The 20622-nt window shown below is 43.5% G+C and overlaps 1 protein-coding gene across 1 annotated transcript in view; it reads left to right on the top strand.

Moving 5' to 3' along the window:
* Positions 1–5076: 5076 nt before the first annotated feature.
* The window catches only part of Sqle (squalene epoxidase), an 18318-nt gene continuing 2772 nt past the window's right edge, over positions 5077–20622 (top strand). Inside the window, exons 1-9 of the mRNA XM_005354565.2 lie at positions 5077–5473; positions 7469–7721; positions 14087–14267; positions 16090–16186; positions 16917–17030; positions 17113–17284; positions 17780–17875; positions 19109–19251; positions 19612–19708. Of these exons, the coding sequence (XP_005354622.1) occupies positions 5186–5473; positions 7469–7721; positions 14087–14267; positions 16090–16186; positions 16917–17030; positions 17113–17284; positions 17780–17875; positions 19109–19251; positions 19612–19708 (1441 nt within the window). The 5' untranslated portion in view covers positions 5077–5185. The remainder of the gene's footprint in view (positions 5474–7468; positions 7722–14086; positions 14268–16089; positions 16187–16916; positions 17031–17112; positions 17285–17779; positions 17876–19108; positions 19252–19611; positions 19709–20622) is intronic.

Raw genomic sequence — 20622 nt, 5'->3', positions numbered from 1 at the left:
AGATTTGGTGCCATGGTTCATATGAGAATGATGTCAAGTCAGAGAAATGGTAAGATTCTATAGGGAAAGAAGGGGAACAACCTTACCATGGAGGATGGGGTTCAGGAGAACACATCAGCACCTCTGTCCAGTGGAATTCATCTGTGGAGAGAAGCCCTACAAATGCCAATGCCTGGCAAAGCCTCAGCAATAATCCTGCATGCACACCAGAGGACACACGTGGAGGAAAACCGTATCCCTGTCCTGCACGTGGGAAAAGCTTTCTAACAGTTCCCAGCAGATGCAGCACTTAAGAACACACACAGGAGAGAAGCCCTGCCTGCATAACAAGTGTGGGAAAGCTACAGTGATACTTCCCATCTTATTCCCTACCAGAGAACTCATACAGGAGAGAACCCTTACAATGTTCTGCCACCCGTGGGAAGGATGTCAGTAGCAGCTCTCGCCTAAAGCAGCATCACAGATCACATCCCAGTGAGAGGCCATACGGCCTCAGTCACAGCTGTGTTCTAATAGAACACAGGACTCACACTGGAGGAAAACCCTACAGGTGCCCCAGTGACGGGAGAACTTCAGTCAGGGTTCCAGCCTGATTTGCCACCAGCAAATGCACACAGGTGGAAAACCCTACACATGTCGTGGGCGCGGGGGCGCCTTTGGTTTCTAATTCCATTCTAAAAAGCAACAGAGAATACATACATGAGGAAACCCCTAAGGCTGTCCAGAATGTTGAATAACCTTTAGTTGAGGTTCAAACCTTCTAACAAACCAGAAAATGCACACAAGAAAGAAATCCTTTGGTGCTACAGAACGTGAAGAAAGAGTGCCTCAGAGCTACAGCGTAGGCAGAAGCACAGAGTCCAGCTGGGAGAGACACCATGTAAGGGCTGGGAATGTGGAAACAGTTTTGGCCTTAGCTCCCACTTCATTAGACACCAGAAAACACACTCTGGAGAGAAGCCTTACCGGTGTTCTGGGCGCTAGAAGTCTTTCAGTCAGAGCTCAACCCTAGTAATTTACCAAAGGACACACGCGGGAGAGAAGCCTTGCAAGTGTCCTGACTGCGGCGAGTCCTTCGGTCAGACAGACGTTCAATGTGATCAGGCACCAGAGAACCCACATAGATGTCCTGTGAAATGCTTCGGCAGGAGTGCATACCCCCGTCAGCACTCAAGACCCATGTCCAGCCTTTCTAGCCCCCTCAAGGGGTGATTTTCTTCATGAGTGGACCCAAGGAAGCTGTTCCAGAAATGGTCCCGATCCTTCCATTTCCAGACTCAAACTCTTCTTGAGTCCCAGGGCCTGGCGGGGTTCTTTTTTTCTCCTTACTAGACCATTAGAATTAAGGTGTTCTATGCTCACTGTCCTCTGAAGTTTCTTTGTTGTGTTTGCCAAACAATCTGGAAAAAAAAGAGCTTCCAAGTTTAATGAACAGAAAGGCCCACATCAACAGGGTATGAGATCATCAGTGAGAGATACCTCTAAGGGTGAAGAAAAGGTAGACATCATTATCATTTAAAAAAATTCGAAGCCAGGCAGTGGTGGTGCAGGCCCTTAATCCCAACATTCCGGAGGCAGGTAGATCTCTGAGTTGGAGGCCAACCTGATCTACAGAGGAAGTTCCAGGACAGGCAGGGCTACACAGAGAAACTTTGTCTCAAAATAAATAAGTAAATATATAAATAAAACTAAAAAAAGCAAGGTGAGATAGAAATAGCTTCAAAAAATATATAAAGAGTATTCTTATGTGTAGGCGGGGCTGGTGGGACAGAAAACTCTACCTACATCTATGACTAAGCAAAAAGACAAGTGGAAGTTGGGACTGCAATTGAATTACTGTATTTTGTCTGAACATATGGAGATAGTTCATTACTTGCTCTGTGGGCTTACCCAGGGAAAGATAAGTTTAAGTAAATGATGCGATTTCTTGAATGTTTTCTGTGTCTAAAAAAGAAAATACCCATTAAAATTTTTTTGTTCATCTTTTTTCTTTTCTTTTTTTAATTAATTTATTATGTATACAGTGTTCTGTCTGCATGCCAGAAGAGGGAACCAGATCGAATTACAGATGGTTGTGAGCCACCATGTGAGTGCTGAGAATTGAACTCAGGACCTCTGGAAGAGCAGCCATTGCTCTTAACCTCTGAGCCATCTCTCTAGCCCTCATCTGTTTTTCAAGACAGGATTTCTCTGTGTAGCTCTGGCTTTCCTGGAACTTGCCCTGTAAACCAGGCTGGCTTTGAAATCAGAGATCTGCTTGTTTCTGCCTCTGAGTGCTGGGATTAAAGGCGTGTGCCACCACACTTGGCTCAAATCCCATTTTTAAATGTGGACAGTCTTTTTCCTGAGTTAATTCTGTGTTTTGGACATGAGTCCTCAGCTTCAGGGGCGGCAGTTTTATTTTGCCTCTTTGTTTGGTTTATGTATCTGACAACTGAGAATTCATCCTATCCTATGTCCTGTGGAAATGTGCATTTGAAAGTATTAGATATATCTTATTTTTTCCTACTAGTGCCCAAAGGTGATACACATTTAGGAAGGTCAAGACTCCTTTAAATTCCCCAGGATTTCAGCTTATGTTGGATTCAAGAAATATTTCATGAACATTGAGAGATGTACATAAGGAATGTGGAACTAGGGACAGGAAGTGGCTGCACACGCCTTTATTCCAGCACTTGGGAGGCAGAGGCAGGTGGATCTCTGTAAGTTTGAGGCCAGCCTTGTCTACAGAGTTGCAGGACAGCCAGGACTGTTACACAGAGAAACCCTGTTTGGAAAACAAAACAAAACAAAAAAAAAAAGAAAGAAAGAAAAGACAAAAGCAATGTGGAGTTAGGGCTGGAGAGATGGCTCAGCAGTTAATAGCACTGACTGCTCTTCCAGAGGTCCTGAGTTCAAGTCCTAGAAGTCATATGGCGGTTATTACTGTAGTACCATGGGATCTAATTCCCTCTTCTGATGTGCTAATGTATATGTAGACAAAATGCATAAATTAAAAAAGTCTAAAAGAGCCGGGCGGTGGTGGCGCATGCCTGTAATCCCAGCACTCGGGAGGCAGAGGCAGGCGGATCTCTGTGAGTTCGAGACCAGCCTGGTCTACAAAGGGAGTTCCAGGACAGGCTCCAAAACCACAGAGAAACCCTGTCTCGAAAAAACTAAAAAAAAAAAAAGTCTAAAAGAAAGAAATGCGGAGCTAGATAGAATCAATCGTGGCTTCGGTGGGCGTGCCCTTCCGCGCACTATGGGGTGGGGTAACTAATTACATGAGTTTTATTTCTTCTTTCCTTATGATACAGAATACTGGTTAAACAATTGTACCTTTTTGAATTGTTGCAAGACTAAAAAGGACAGCAGAAACTAACTAAGATTTGGGACAAGTATTTAAGGGTGAGTTTCTACTTTTATAAAGAAGGTAAACATTGAATTTTAGGTCATGAATTGTAGGTCATGAAATATTGCCATAATTATAAATAGTAACCTCCCAGGGCAAGGTCTTGCAGAATTAACATGGACACAGGTAACTAAGAAGTCAATGAATGCTTAATAATTCAATGGTACCGCTGAGGCTGGAACTTGGTTGCAAGGTTGCATGGCAGTAGCTGTGGGGGCTATAAAATGAGCAGCGTCATGAACTATGACAGATAAACCGCTCACCTCCTTCACCTGTGAAGCAAAGGTAAATAAATACCTCTTTGGGAAGGTGGCTGTAAAGTTTGAATAAATGTTTGCAAAGCTTCTGGCACAGTGCATGAAACATAAAAGAATCTCATTAGGCAGTTTCGGTGTTGCTGTTAATTAGATCACCTTTTTTAAAAAATTTTTTTGGAGCAAGTCTCACCACGTAGCTTTGACCGGACTGGAACACGTTAGGCAGACCAAGATCCTCCTGCCTCCCTAGTTCCGGGATTAAAGGCGTGCTCCACTTCCCACGACTCGCTTCTTTCCCTTCAGCCTGCGTCCACGAATGACGCCAGGATCGCTGGTGTGTCACGTTCTTCACGCATTTTCAGCCCGTGCCCACAGTCCGCCGGGCGGCCTCTACGAGCTCGGTTACGCCCGGGCTGTGCGCGGCCACCAGGCGTTCCTCCAGAGCCAGCTCCACCCTCCGCAGGTGGGACCGGAAGACCCCGCGGGAGCCGAGCCGAGCAGGCACCGCCCCATCCGCCCACCGGGCCGGCGCCCACCCCACGCTCCCGCCCCGCACCACGCAACATCGCCCTAGCGCCTCCGCGACTGGCGCCGCGCGGAGTGAGCCTCCTGCCATTGGCCGAACGCTCCATAGCGCCATCTCAGCCTACCGCGCAGTGCGCGCTCTCATTGGTCCGGAGCGGCGTGGGAGGCGGGGTCCGCTCGCGGGGCGGTGCCGGGTCGGAGCCCCGCCCCCTGGTCCCTCGGCTGGGCCGAGCCCGCCCGGTGGTTGAAGCTCGTGGGGACGGGCTGCGAGCGGGGCGTGCGGTGGTTACTCTGGTTACTGTCCGCGAGGGATGCTGGGGACCCGGCTGTCCCGCGTCCTCACCGAGCTTTGACGGACGCTCTCCGGAGACAGCCATTCACCCTCGAGGAAGGCAAGTGGCGGTCGGGCAGGTTCCGGGCCGTGACTTCGGGGCGAGGTCTCCGGGGAGAGCTGCGCTGCCCCGCTCCAGCCGCGCTTCGGGACTTCGGGGCCGTCTTTTGTTGGAGGCTGCCGGGCAGTGTCGCTTAGGGGCAGCTTTCCCAGCACCCTCATCCTTGTATGCCAACTCCTTCCTACCGAGCACTTGCTGCAACTGACAAAAGACCATTTACAGCCCGAGGAGTGGACATCGAAGTATACAGCAACACTCGTACCCCTCCCCAGTGTAAATATAGAGACACCCGTCTGTCAGTTGGCTGAATGAAGGGTCTCTAATCAGGTGCTGTAGGCAGGCTTTAAATGCTGCTAAGTCCTGGACAACTTAAGATAACGTTTGTACTCTGAATGATTTCAAAAATTGATCTCATTTGACTCGTGATCCTGATACTGTTGGCAGGAAGGGGTTGAGCCAGTGTCCCAGGCCCCTTTTGAGAACCACATTTTGGGGAGAAAGTTTTAATCATCAAACCCCTCCCTAGGGAAAAAAAAAAGACCACCCCAAAACAAATCAAATCAAAACAAAACAAAAAACCCAAAATTCCTCAGCCTTGGCACCAAAGAAGCTTTTGAGCCATGTGGACTTTTCTTGGCATTGCTACCTTCACCTATTTTTATAAGAAATGTGGGGATGTCACCCTGGCCAACAAGGAGCTCCTCTTGTGCGTGCTGGTGTTCCTGTCGCTGGGCCTGGTGCTCTCCTACCGCTGTCGCCATCGAAACGCGGGCCTCCTCGGTCGCCAGCAGAGTGGCTCCCAGTTTGCTGCGTTCTCTGATATTCTCTCAGCTCTGCCTCTTATTGGCTTCTTCTGGGCCAAGTCACCTCCTGAGCCAGAAAAGAAAGAGGAGCTGGAGTCCAGTAAGGTAGGTTGGTTCCACAGTGGGCAAATGAATGGCGTCTAATTTTAAACTTCAGATCGAGGTCACTGAAGTTTACGGTTTCATTAAAAGTCAGGAAAGTGATGACCTAGAAGCTTCAATATTCTCATGTAGTTGAGTTTTTTTTTTTTTTTTTTTTTTAAGTTCTGGATTGTGGGTGGTTATGATCCTTGATTTTTCGGAAAGACAAGAGAATTTGTTTCATTTAGTGTTGTCTGATCATTGGGTAAGGGCTTGGCTATTGGTTGGATAGGCAATGTTAGGTTTTCATTTGGAGGACGGAATGAGAGTGGCTTTTATTTAATATTTATATAAATTTATATAAATCCTTGGAGAGGATGATGTTTGTACCTGAGAAGAAAGCGTTGTGGTGTGACAGGTAAGGCTACTTAGGGGAGTGACAGCTGACAGGGGAAAGTAACAGAACAGTTTGAAAAGCAGTAAAAATGTTCAACACTTTAAAGGCTGGCAGAGATCCTTCCTCCTCCTAGTCACTGAAGCAATGAATAAACCAGTGGTGTCAGGTCCGAAGTCAATGATAGTTGAATGATGGTCCCGTGTCAGAGACGGAATCTTTGAATACTTGTTATTACCGCCAGGGAAAGACGGAGGCCTGTGGCGGGAGATAAGAGAGAGACTAGTATAAGCCAGACATGGAGGGCCTGTTGGCCGTGGATATTTGAAGTTTCCCTGCAAGAACACTGGAAAGACTTAAGAGTGAGAGGAACAATGCTCGATTTTTACCTAATGATAATGATAGTTATAATATTAATAATAACAATAACTCCTTTAATCCCAGGACTCGGGAGGCAGAGGCTGGTGGATCTCTGTGAGTTCGAGACCAGCCTGGTCTACAGAGCTAGTGCCAGGACAGGCTCCAAAGCCACAGAGAAACCCTGTCTCGAAAAATCAAAAAAAAAAAATAACAATAACAGGGATATTGGCTGTGAGACTGTAGCAGGGTACCCAGCCTGGCATAGAAGGTTGTGGCCAGATAGAATGAGTTCATTACTCACAAAGCAATGCAGACTCCTGGATCTGCTTTATTTTGTCATGTCCATAGTACAGATTAGCTTTGGATCTGAATTTTGGCTCTGCCACTACTGGCTGTGACACTTTAGGAATGGGTTCATTTCTGCACGAATCACTTTCCTGTTCTGTTAGGTGAGGGTGGCACCACCGTCGCTTATAGACAGGGAGTTAAGTGACTTCATATTTGCAGAATGCCGGGTGCGTAGCCATCTAACAAGTAACTAGCTGTTGCCACTAGTCTACAGTGGGTGTATTCTGTTACTATTTGGTGCTTGCGGATTGGAGGTGAGGCCTTACTTCTCAAGGTAAGAACTCTAGGGTTTGTATTTTGGAGACCTCCCCTTGAGGTTGAGTTCTGGTCCAGGTAGCTGGAGTACTATGACTGTCACAGTGCTGTGTAGAGAATTTGTGGAGTAGGAAAACTGAATTGTAAACTGGTGGGCTGGTTTCATTTTGCCTGCTTCAGGCTTTCTCCTTCCCTGGAAACCAGGGAGCTGCTGGAGCGTGTTGAGTGCCCACTGACACATATGTAACAGGGACAGTCAGAAGCTGGGAGAGAACCACACCTGTAGATGCTCAATATGAGCTTGAGTGATTAAATGCTAGGGGTTGTCCTAGGTTGTCTCTGAATTTCATGATACATATTTATAGTATCTGACCGGATATGGATTTCTAAATATGTTCATATAACAACACTTTCTAATTAGTAAGTCCAGAAAAAGGAATATATGTTCAGTTTTATTGGGATACATACATTTCTGTTTAGCCAATAATTAGGCAATCAGTATTTTGATACTGATTTTTATATATCACCTGGATTTTAAAATACACCATTGATTTGGTTTAATAAATGTTTGTGGTCCAGTTTTTGTTCAAGATGTAAAAGTCTATGTGTAATATGATTTAAGTCAATAGATTTGAAAGCATAATGTTCTTTTTGTTAAACAGTGCAGAAAAGAAGCCAGTATTTCAGAAACAACATTGACAGGAGCAGCTACCTCAGTGTCAGCATCTTCTCTGAATGATCCGGAAGTTATCATTGTGGGGGCTGGTGTACTCGGATCTACCTTGGCAACGGTTCTTTCCAGAGATGGAAGAAAGGTGACAGTAATCGAGAGAGATTTAAAAGAGCCTGACAGAATCGTTGGTGAGCTTCTGCAGCCAGGTGGTTACCGTGTTCTTAAAGAGCTGGGCCTCGGAGGTAGGTGTATCTGATTTTCAGGAGTTAGATGGTAAAAATGAGTGCCCTTCACTTTAGACTAATCTGCCTTCCTTCCTTCCTTGTAAAACTTATATTTGCTAAACACGTTATGTGACAGAGAGCGAAGAACAGAAACATTTAGTAGCGTGAGAAGAAGAGGCTGCTTAGACATAACGAGATAATGAAATGTCTAAAATGGACTGTCTTTACGAAGACACTGAACTCACTGCCCAGAGCTATCACCTATAGAGTGTGTGATATGCTTCTGGCGTGGGGTTATTCCCTCAGATCTTGTGTTTATGGATGATTCATTTACCCAGCCGGTGCTTTTTAAGTACTTCTCACATTCATCTGGAAAATGTTTATTTACTGCTGTCTTTGAATGAGGAGTTATACTGAGTGCCAACGTGTACTAATGGTCGAGACAGATACTCTTGAGACGTAGAGCACAGAAGTAACTCAGCTGTAAGGTGAGAAGCCACAAACAAAGCTGTATTCCTTGTGACTAACTTTAAACCTAGTAACTTAGCCTTCTGTGTATGATTTGTTCCTTCATTTATAAGAAAGGCATTTGAAGACCCTCTGTTTCACATATTATGAGGACTAAGTGAATTTGGATATGTAGACCACTCAGAACAATACTTTGTGCATTGTAGGCACTGCGTTCTTTTTTTTTTTTTTTGGTTTTTTCGAGACAGGGTTTCTCTGTGGCTTTGGAGCCTGTCCTGGAACTATCTCTGTAGACCAGGCTGGTCTCGAACTCACAGAGATCCGCCTGCCTCTGCCTCCCGAGTGCTGGGATTAAAGGCGTGCGCCACCACTACCCGGCTAGGGCACTGTGTTCTTGCCTACTGTTTTGTTAAGGGAACTGAGAAGGAGACACATAGAGAAAGCAGTGGGTGATGGGGAAAGAAGATGACTTGTCCTGAAGGCTGAAGAGGGAGGCAGAAGCTAGACCATGTAGGCTTCATACGCAGCGGAGCAGGAATGTGACATGATCCCAGCCATGTAGGCTTCATACGCAGCGGAGCAGGAATGTGACATGACACCATTTTGCATCTGCAGCAGTGGCTTCAGCTCCAGCAACTCCTCACTCGACACAGCACAGTGCAGCACCTGTTACATCGTGGCTCAGTGTAGCCATATGTATTTCAGCTGACTGAAATGTTTCCCCCCTTTTTAGTGGGCCTAGGGCTCAAACTCAGGCCTGCCCCAGGTTAAAAACTGTTCTGCCGCTGAGCCCCATCTCTATTTCCGAAATTTCTTCTAGTTTACTTTTTAAAATTCTTCTGGCTTTGCGAGTTAAAGATCACAATTCAGAGCTCACTTTATAGTTCGTTGGGTCCCACATCACCACTTATCTACAATGGCGTTTGGGGAAACAAACCTGGATATAGTATGAAGAATAGAGTATAAGGTAGGCGTGGCACCACACTTTCAATGCCAACACTTGGGAGGCACAGGCAGGTGTATCTCAGCGTTCAGGGCCAGTCTGATCTACATAGAGAGTTCTCGGACATCCAGGGATACATAGAGAGACCTTGTCTCAAAACAAACAAACAAAAAACAACCCCCCAAGAATAGACTAAGATTGTGATGGTGGGGTAGCAAGGATCCAGTTAGGAGTCTGGAGGAGCTCGTTCTGAGCCCAAATTAGCAGTGGTGGTGTTTTTAACTGATGTGCTGGCTGGTAGCAAATTGTGAAGGAAAGTGGACACATGATAAGAGGCAGGGGTTACACGCATGCATGCACACATGCACGCATGAAGCAATCCTTAGGTTTTTGCCTCAAGCAGCTGCTTTGAAAGACACGGGTTTATACCAGTAAGGGAAGGAACAGCTGTGCCATGTTTGCTGACCAAATGCTAGGTGGGAGGAGTGAAGAACACTCACCCCTGGACTTGGCAGTCTGTGGCAATAAAAGGAAACCTAAGCTGAAATGAGAGGGAGACGTCATAATTTGAAACTACAAAATTATTTTTTCTCCTTCCTCAGTTGTTGGAGATTGAACTTAGAGACTTGTGCATACACAGCAAGCACCCTACCCCTGAGCAGATCCCTAACCTATAGAAAACTATTTCTGTATGAGATTTTAAAATTTAACAAAAAATTATCACATGTTTGAGTGTTTTGCCTATGTATATTCTATGTCTCACATGGTGCCTGGTGCCCAAGAAGGCTGGAGGAGGTTGTTAATCCTCTGGATCTGATGGTTGTGAGCACTGAACTATGATTCTCTGGAAGAGCAACCAGTGACCAGCCAGCTGAGTCATTTCTTGAGAAACTAATTTGATGGCAGGAAACAGAGCTAGGACAAAATTAGATAGGAATATGAGGCCAATGGAGGTGTATTTGATACAAAAGTGCTTTTTTTTTTTTTTTTTTTTTTTTTTTTGTGTGTTGCACTTGGAACCATGCTGGAAAGATGCCAAACGACTGTAGACCAGGCTGGTCTCGAACTCACAGAGATCCGCCTGCCTCTGCCTCCCGAGTGCTGGGATTACAGGCGTGCGCCACCACCGCCCAGCCGGCAAATATATTTTTTAAGGTGATGAATATACTGAGTTTCATAATTTTATTGTCAAGGTACAAAACTTCAACAATCGCATTAGACCCCTGTAAACACATAACAATTGTTATATGTCAGTGACAGGGATAAAAATAAACACACAAGCTTTTTCTTTGAAATATCCTCATCGTTGTCAGCAAGAGAAAGCCTGAAACAGAGAGCTCAGGGCACTTACTGTGCTTGGAGCCAGACTTTGATCAACACACAGCTGGCTGAGAATGACTTCTTCAACAAATACTTTAAAAACATTGACAAGTAGGCTTTGGTCTATTTCTGAGACTACATCTTAGTGGATGCTAAAGAGGGAGTGCTAAAAGACAATACATTTTTAAAAAAGTAGATAAACTGTTTGAAGATTGTAGGGACTAAAGAAAATCAGAAATAGTGGAATGGCAAGTTGGTGGGGATACTTTTTGTCATGAGAAGTTACCTTGGAGTCAAGAAATGAAGGTGGAGAATAAGCTTGGAGATTAGGAGAGTGTACATTCCAGGCCTAGCTTTTGTCTTCTGGAAAGAGCTGTCAAGCCTGAAGACCTTCAGTGTTGCGAGTGGAGGAAAGTCAACTGGAGAAGGTGGCAGATAGCAGTGGGGCTTGATCCTGTGGGTTTGTGGTGTCCACTATAAAGGTCTGTTTTTTTTTTTTGTTGTTGTTGTTGTTTTGTTTGTTTTTTTTTCTCCAAAGAGAAGTCACTGGAAATGTAAAGAGCCATTAAGGCCCGCATTTTAAAAGTGGTGATCAAGAATATTATCTAAAACTACATTCTGAGTAGGAAAAAGACCATGGAGTGGTAAGGCCAGAAAAAAAGGTTATCTTGGAAGCTATTGCACAATCTGTAGTTGCTGGTTACTTAGGACACAGCCACAGTAGTAGAGGCATGTGACCTGTACTGGGAATTTATCTTGCAGGAAGAGGGTAGAACCTTCTGATGAATCAGGTGTTAGGGTGAGAAAGGGATGGGCCATAGAACTTACACAAGGTTAACTGTTGCCAAGAAGTTCAGGACTGAGCTCTGGGACGTGCAAGTATAGATCAGGGAGGTGATGGGGAGCCAAAGCAGGCTCCAAAAGAAATAACACAGAGGAAAGCAAAAAGATGCCATGCTCTTGAACCAAACAAAACCATGACTTTACAAAGAAGGAAGGTCCCATGGCTGTTCTTACAGATTCCTTAAGGGACTACCTTGCATCAAGCAGGTGTGTCAGTATCCAGAAGGATTTTATTAACCTTATATATAAACTTCAGCTAATCAGAAATGATTTCACACTAGACATTAGATAATATTTTATAGATCTAGCTTCAGGAAACAGCTACATGGTTGTGGCTACAAGTCCCAGTGGATTTTTTTTTTTAAGATTTATTTATTAGGGAGAGGGACTTGATCGGGGGAGGGGGAGGGAAATGGGAGGTGGTGGTGAGGAGGAGGCAGAAATCCTTAATAAACAAATAAATTAAAAAAATAAATAAAGGAAAAATTAAAAAGATTTATTTATTTGTGTGTGTCAATGGTGTGCGTGCGTGTGTGTGTGTGTGTGTGTGTGTGTGTGTGTGTGTGTATGTGCATGCATGTGAGTACAGGTCCCTGTGGGGAGCTGGAGCTATGGGTGGTTGTGATTATCTGATATAGTTGTCAGGAATTGAGCTTGGGTCCCTTGGAAGAGCAAAGCATACTCTTAACCATTGCACTGTCCCCAGAGGATTGAGAACAGCCCTCCAGGTATTTATCCAGTATATGTTTACTATTGCCAGTAAGAGTTCTTTAAACATAAACTATGTTTATTTCCCTCAAGTTTGATGAACTGTGTGTGGTAGAATTACTTAGAATGGTTACATTGGAGATAAAGGCTGTCTAACATAATATCAAGTGATCCATCCTGGATTGTGGACTTTTTATTAGTGAATTGATTGCCATATAGATTGTACTTAATATCCATAAATCTTACAACTAATGCATTATAATTATGCCTATACCATGTCTCGGGATCTAGTATTCACTATCCTTAGCTTTATTTTCTTTAGTATTACCTTGTTTTTTGTTAGACCCCCCACTCTTTTGTTTGTATATAATTTAGAGTCATGTTTTTAAGCTTTATGGAAAAACATTTCCAAGATTCTGATTAAAAAGCATTGAATATATAGTTCAAATTTGGGAAAATGGACATCTTTCAGGTTTATACTTAGACATGAGAGTACTCTATTCTGCATGTACTGAAAATTTTTTACATATTAGAACTTCCTGTGTCTCCTGCGATTTTTGATAACATTTATTTATGGGACTCTTCAGCTTAAAGTTCAGAGCTTTGCATGAAGTCAGAACACAAAGCTGTGTTTTCTTTAGTTTTTTGGGGTACGGGGTCAGGGTATGTAACCATGGCTAGCCTGGAATTTAATTTACTTTGTAGACCAGGCTGATCTCAGATCTGCCTGCCTCTCTACTGGGATTAAAGGTGTGTACCACCATGCCAAGCCTGGGTTTCTTTTTTTTTTTTAAATATATGTTTATTTATTTATTATGTATACAATATTCTGTCTGTATGCCTGAAGGCCAGAAGAGGGAGCCAGACCTCTTTACAGATGGTTGTGAGCTACCATGTGGTTGCTGGGAATTGAACTCAGGACCTTTGGAAGAGCAGGCAATGCTCTTAACCGCTGAGCCATCTCTCCAGCCCCCAAGCCTGGGTTTCTTATATGTGATTCCATCTTTAGCTTACAGTGGATGCTTACTTCCATGCATAGTTGTGTGCTGCTCTCACAGAGGACGTGGGCGTGGCTCCCAGCCCTCACATGATGTCTCACAACCATCTGAAACTACACTTGCAGGGCATCTAATGCCTTCTGGGCAAAACTCATACACATAAAATAAAAATACATGAAATATTAAAGCATGAATATATTTTGATCCTGGGACAAACCTTCTCAGGTTTTGTCTTGACTCCCCAATACTGAAGTCTCAGGCACAGGCCAGCATGCCAGGCTTATTCTAATTTGTTCACTGACTCTATTTGTATTGCTTTGAATGGATTACTGCTACACTTTCTGTTCACTATTTCTTGCATTTTAATATTTTTAGTGAGTGAATTTTATGCACAAATAGTGATGCTTTGTTTTATTTGACATCTTTCCTATAATTCACATTAATTTTTAAATTTCTCAAATTTTCAATTGGTTCTTTAAATTTTTTTTTTGCCTTAAATATAAAAAAACAGACTGTTGCTTTCTGGTTTAGATTTACTGAAATTACTCTACAGTTTATCTTGACTCAATTTTCATAGGCAGTAGGAACCATCAGCATTTAGAAACTATCTGTTATATTTGGTTGGGAAATCTACTTTTCATATACTGAATCTTTATGTATAAATTGGGACCTTTAAAAAGAGTTTTAATGGTATTTTATCTTCTCTTTCCCTTCCCTCCTCTCCCCACCTGACCCCCTGTGTTTCTACATTGGGACACATGTTCAGAAGGTCAGACTGTGTTTTGTGTCTCTGTGAACAGAGCAGGTTCCCTCAGGAGAGGAGCATGGTTTAGTTCATCTCTTGTTGTTTTTCTTGCTTGTCTCTGAGGTGAAGCAGTCACAGACCCAAATGACAGCTGTTAACCTGAAGTGCAGCTGTGTACTTGTCTTGTGGAAATATTGAAGGGTTTTGTAATAGTTGTATCAGTTGTTCTGTTCTCCAGCCGGTCTTACAGCTTTGTGAGGGAGAGCCTTGTTTTTAATATCTGTGTCTGTCTCTTGGTGTCTTTCTTGATAACTCTCAGCATATTAATAAAGTTATTTGAACTGATTTATTTTTGCAGATACAGTAGAGGGTTTCAATACCCATCTTATACATGGCTACATAGTTCACGATTATGAAAGCAGATCTGAAGTTCAAATTCCATACCCGGTGTCAGAAAACAACCAAGTGCAGAGCGGAATTGCTTTCCACCACGGCAAATTCATCATGAGTCTCCGGAAAGCAGCTATGGCAGAGCCCAAGTAAGACCACAACTTTAAACATATAATGTTAAAGAGCCAAACCTGAGCCCTGGTGTGGTGGCTTAGCAGTTGACAGTCCTTTCTGTTGTTGGAGAGGGCTGGAGTTTGGTTCTTGGCACCTATGTCATGGCTCACAACCACCTGTAGCTCCAGATTCAGAGGATCTGATGCTCTCTTCTGCCTTCCTCAGGCATCTATACACATGCTCATGTATAATATAATAATATATATAGAATAAAAATGTGTCTTTTTATACAGGCGAGATTTCATCAGTGTTGTTCAAAATTTTTGGCATGGTCTAGATGGCATAGGTATAATAAAATGATTCATAATTAAAATATATTTAGTGTCTCTATAAGGAATATTGAGACCTTTAAGTAAGAGTTAGGTGATTATTATTTGATTGGCATTTAGAGGCCAGCTTAGAGCTGTGGCTACAGCACATGCCTGCTTGTGCACATTTGAGTCTGTGTTGGTGGTTACAGTACCTTTTCTAGAAAGAACAGAGGATGGCAAGAAGGAATCCCTGTTCCTCTTTCACCAAGAACCTAGCCTGACAGGACTGGCTGCTTGTCTTGATTATTAACTTGTATTTGCCTGATGTCTTTTAATGCTGATTAAGGAAGTTCCAAACATGAGAGCACTTATGTGGTTGACACAGGCCACTGTGTTGACAAAGGGAAGAAGTTGGTGGACTTTTCCTGAGGGCTGAATGAAATGTTTGCTGTTCACAGAAGTGGAGTGTTCATTGTGTAAAAGTGGGAACATGCCTCAAATAGAAAAGTTATGATCTTTCTGATGGATATAATTACGTTTGAAATTTGTCAAATGCCATTTTATTTTTAAAAACATATAATGAATTCTTTGAGAATTTCATACATGCATACAATGTATTTTGACCTTATTTACCATGACTCCTCCCAGATCCGCCCCACCATGTCTTTATCACTTCCCACCTTCATGTCCTTTTATTACTGACTCACTAAGTACAGTTTTCTCACGGATGTGAGACTATCCATCGCAGCATGGTCAACCCATCAGGTACCACATCCCTAAAGAAAGCCAACTCTCTCTTCCCTGGCAGCTATCAACTGCTCACTGCTTCTTTGGTCTGGGGGCTCATGAGTCCCTCTGCCTTCCATGCTGGAATGTAGACCAGCTTGATCTCGTGCAGGCAGCCACAGCTGCCATGAGTTCAGACGTGCAGTGGGCTCGCTGTGTCCAGAAGACTGCGCTGTTTTTCTGTCCTCCCCAGCCTCAGGCTCTTACATCCTCTCTGCCCCTTTTGTGCAGTGATCTCTGAGCCTAGCGGAGGGTGTGATGTAGATGTGCCATTCTTGGCTGAGCATGCCACAGATGCTCACTCTGCACTTTGACCTGTTGTGAGTTTCTATATTAACACTGTGCACTGCACAAAGAAATCTTTGATGAGCTCTGGAGTGGTACTAATCTGTGAACCTAGAGGGATTTCAATACTGTGTCCTTAACAAATATGATTCTAATAATTCTTCCCTTTTATGTCTGACTGCGTTTTATTAGGTTTTTCAGTATTCTTTTTTTAAACGAATGATTAAAGACATGCAGCTTTAAAAGTAATTACATTTGTAATATGTGTTTGGTGTACATTACAAAGGGAAAACCTCACATGATTCTAAACATGCTAGCTTTCTGCTTTGCACTGTTGCAAACTTCTTGCTTTGTACAGTCAGGCACATCCATGTGTCCAGTGCCTATGAGTGCAAGGCAAGGGTTAGAGAGTCCATAGCTAAGAGACATTGCTCCCGCGTGCTACTCCAGCTGTGTGTTTCTGTTCCTTCTTTAGTGTGAAGTTTATAGAAGGTGTTGTGCTTCAGTTGCTAGAGGAAGACGGCGCCGTGACGGGAGTGCAGTACAAGGACAAGGAGACTGGAGACACCAAGGTGAGAACTAGGGAAGGTCACTTCTTCCTAGGAGGTGTTCTCCCTATTCCTTTCGAAATTCTGTATTATTTTGTATGTGTGGAGTGTGCATGCTGCAGTGTGTGTGTGTGTGGAGGTCATGTGGGTCCCAGGGATGGAGCTCAGTGGACAGTGTTGTTACTGTATATGTGGTTATACTCAGAATTAGGAAAATGTTGAAAGCAAGTAACCGTAAAATCGCTTCTAGTGTATGTTAATGTTTGTCTCTTAAAGAGAAAGAGGCAAAGGGCCCTTCTAGACTATTGTGCAGGGTTGTCCCTTTCTAGAAACTGTACTCTGGTAGGGCCACCAGGTTCTTTGCTCATGGTGTAGTATATCAGTACACATTGTCATGTGTATAAAAGTGCTTCTTCTGTCTAACCACGCATTAAACAGCAGCACGTGAGGGTAAGTGATTTTATAATGAATCTGGGCAGTTGTTGGAGTTTGTGATGAGCTTCAGTCTTCCGTGGCCTGTGTTTGCTTTGAAGTTCTTCCTCTCATCCAGCATGGTGGAGAGTTTTGATAGCTTTGGTTTCGGAACAGCAAAGGGAGATGACCTCCAGAGACTCAGGAAGTGTCACCTTTAGGGCTCCATCCTCTTATACCCACAGGTTGCTTGGGGTCCATATTTTCCTGAACACTCTTTGTTCCAGAAGGATGGACCTTTTGTGTGCCTCTAACCATTGCTGGGTGTTCTTCTGTTGTATAGGAGCTCCACGCCCCATTGACTATTGTTGCAGATGGGCTTTTCTCCAAGTTCAGGAAGAACCTTGTCTCCAATAAAGTTTCTGTTTCATCTCATTTTGTTGGCTTCCTTATGAAGGTATGGAGGAGTTGTAATTGTAGAAAAATAAGAGCAACCTGAGATTTGAAAATTATTAAAATATTTCCTCATTATTTTTTAGAATGCACCACAGTTTAAAGCCAATTTTGCAGAGCTTGTTCTGGTCAATCCAAGTCCAGTTCTCGTCTACCAGATTTCAGCCAGTGAAACACGGGTACTTGTTGATATCCGTGGGGAAATGCCAAGGAATTTAAGAGAATACATGGCCGAACAAATTCACCCACAAATGCCTGGTAAGAAGTAGGATTTTACCTTCATTGTCATCTACAGTCTAAAGTAAATCTCACAGGAGCCTCTTTTCCAGCTTCCTGAGTGTGGCGTCTAAGAGAGGCCCGGAGATCAGCACAGTTCATTGTGAACGGGCAGTGTATCTCCTGTGATATTAGAATATGTGGATGATAAAAGCTAAATACAGACAGCTGTCAGTTCACATGGTTTCTCCTGTCTGATGTAAATTTGACTCATTTCTTCTTCTCATCTCTCTGTTCTGTTCAGTTGTGTATGTTATTTACATGTTTTCTCGTACATTCCTTAGTCATTCCTTAACATGCACAATGAGGTGCTTAATGGATAGTTTTATAAATAAAATAGGTAATTAGTGGTTTATTGCAAGGAACTGTGTAACAGCCACAACTAAGTATTCTTTTATGCTTGATAAGAAGATGTATGTTAATTTGAAACCGAAGTGCTCCAAACCACTTACTTGGTTTGGGTGGCATTGATTGCAGACCACCTGAAGGAGCCGTTCCTGGAGGCCTCTCAGAACTCTCGCCTGCGGACCATGCCAGCAAGCTTCCTTCCTCCTTCCCCTGTGAACAAACGAGGTATCGCTTAGCAGTATTTTATAATGCTGCTCTCACTTCAGATGACATGTGATTAGATTTGTGGTCGGGAAATAACATGAAGCTGAGAATTGGTTGCCTTGGAGTAGTAAGTTCACATGGCCAGAAAGAGCAGGAGAAGGAGCACTGGTTACCTTAACGTGTTCCCAACATCATAGTTTTATGATATAATTATTATTGAACTCTGACTTTGTGCAGCCATTGAGAGTACAAAAAGGGATTTAAAAGTTATTCCATTGACCTGTGGAAGACCACTTTTCTAGTAAGAGCAAGAAGATGAATTCACAGTGGTATTGAGAACGGTTCCCATAAAGCTCCATTCCCACTACCACAGGGGTGTCCAGGGCTGGGAGGGAGGTTCTGAAGTGGAAGGGTGGTTAGGGCAGACAGTGAGAGGTGGGACCACGAGGGAATAGGCTCTGCAGAGCCTGCCCCAGGGTGGCTGAGACACGGTAGCATCTCTAGGAACTCGAGTCTTCCTGTAACTGGTATTTTGGTCAGGTGTCATAGTGATTGATAGCTGGGGTATAGTTGTGTTTTCAATCCATATTTTAAAGGTTTACCCTTTACTTTTTGGAAGATCTTACTGTGCAGTCTTGCCTGGCCTGATGTAGACCAGTCTGACCTCAAACTCCAAGAAATCCACCAGTCTCTGCCTCCTGAGGACTGGATTGAAGTTGTGCAGGACCACACCTGGCTAAAGATTTATTTTTATTTTAACGTACATGTGTGCTCGCCATGTGTGTGCAGGGCCTCAGAGGCTAGCGGAGGGCATCGGGATCCTTGGAGCTAGAGCTACAGTGGTCCCATGTGGGTGCTGGGAACCAAACAGGTCCTCTCTAAGAGTAGCAAGCACTCCTACCTGCTAAGCAGCTCTCCAGTACCCCTTCTCCATACCCCCTCCCCTCCAAGAAAAGATCTTATAAAGCCCAGACTAAAACTGTATGGCAGAGGATGACCTTGAACTCCTGGGTCTGTCCTGCCTCTACTTCCCAAGAATGCCTAGCAGGGTATGTGTTTAATATTTAGTTTTATCATCTATAGACAATATGACTTGCAGCTTTGTTGAGATATAGAACGTTAAGTTACTCAGAAAGCAAGTTTAATTTTAATTCATTTTTGGGACTTTAGCTCATGTCAATCGTAAGTTTATAGCACTAACTTTTTTGTTTCAGAGCTGTCCAGGATTTCATGATCTTAGTTCTTCTCCCATAGGTGTTCTCCTTCTGGGAGATGCATATAACCTGAGGCATCCTCTTACTGGTGGAGGAATGACAGTTGCTTTAAAAGATGTAAAATTATGGAGAAAACTGTTAAAAGATATTCCTGACCTTTATGATGACGCTGCTGTTTTCCAGGTAAGAATCTCGAGTTTTCCTCCCCCGCAAATGGCTTAAAATACATTCTGTCTAGGGATGTGAAGCAGGGGACCCTCGTGGGAATCTGCTTGGAAGCCTGTGTTTCATAGCCTTGTTCAAGCTTGAATCTGAGTCTTTGATTTGTATGCTTAAGTATATGCTACACCAAATGGGTTCAGGCCACTCTGCTCAGATCTGTAAGCTTAGCTCAGTGTCACATGACCCACTGCCCTGAGAGTGAGTTTGGCACTACTGCCTGCAGGTTGGCCTTGGACAGATAGCATTTTGAGGAGATCATAAACATTAGCTTATGCTTTTTTTCTTTTCAACTATGTAATAAACAATATTTTTCATTTTTAGGCCAAAAAGTCATTCTATTGGTCAAGAAAAAGGACCCATTCCTTTGTTGTGAATGTGCTGGCTCAGGCTTTGTATGAATTATTTTCTGGTACAGATGGTAAGTTTAGATGTTTTTAAGTGAACTTCACCTATTTGTACAGAGTTTTAAGTTTTGTTAGGTAAGGGACTTAAATGCAAAAGTTAGTAGTTAAAGTAGTTAGTCTGTGATCACAGTTTACCCAACTTTGCCAGCTGCTAATTTGCTAGTTCCTTTTCGTGTCTGAGCATCATGTATATACCACTTCGTCTGAAGGCTGTTGCTGTTCCTTAGAGAACATCCCTAGTGTTTCTCAGTAACACATTCATTCAGTGCCTCTGGTCCAGACTAGAGGATGTGTATCCTCGCCTGGCCAGGTGTGGAAAAGCAGTGTGGTTTTTTACTTGACACTAGTTTGAATTTTTTTTTGTTTTTTTTGTTTTTTTTTGTTTTTTTTGGTTTTTGAGACAGGGTTTCTCTGTGGCTTTGGAGCCTGTCCTGGAACTAGCTTTGTAGACCAGTCTGGTCTCGAACTCACAGAGATCCACCTGCCTCTGCCTCCCGAGTGCTGGGATTAAAGGCGTGCGCCACCATCGCCCGGCTGAATTTTTGACATACTACTCACACATGAATCGGCACCTCAGCCTGAGCCTGGGGTTTCTTTCCTGCTACAGGGCATGAGTGGAGTGGCACTCACTGGAAATGTCCATCTGCTTCGTCTTGTTTTCTGTAGTGGAGAGAGGCTGGCCACTCTGTCCATACGTCAAACATTCCTAATAATGAAGGTCTGAAATTCTGAGCTAGGTGTGGAGGTACATGCTTGCTCTCTTAGCCCTCAGGAGGCTGAGGCAGGAGGATTGAGATGTCAGCTTGAGCTACATAATAAGATTGCATCTCAAAACAAATGACAGTCTGACATTTGCACCCCTACCCCTGTATCACACTCAAAGTACTAAATAAAAGTTAATTTTAAAAACAGACCAAAAAAAAAAAAA

Source organism: Microtus ochrogaster, chromosome 15, assembly GCF_000317375.1.
Source record: "Microtus ochrogaster isolate Prairie Vole_2 chromosome 15, MicOch1.0, whole genome shotgun sequence".
NCBI lineage: Eukaryota > Metazoa > Chordata > Mammalia > Rodentia > Cricetidae > Microtus > Microtus ochrogaster.
Note: the sequence above shows the minus strand (reverse complement) of the source record. Positions and strands in the feature narration are given on the sequence as shown.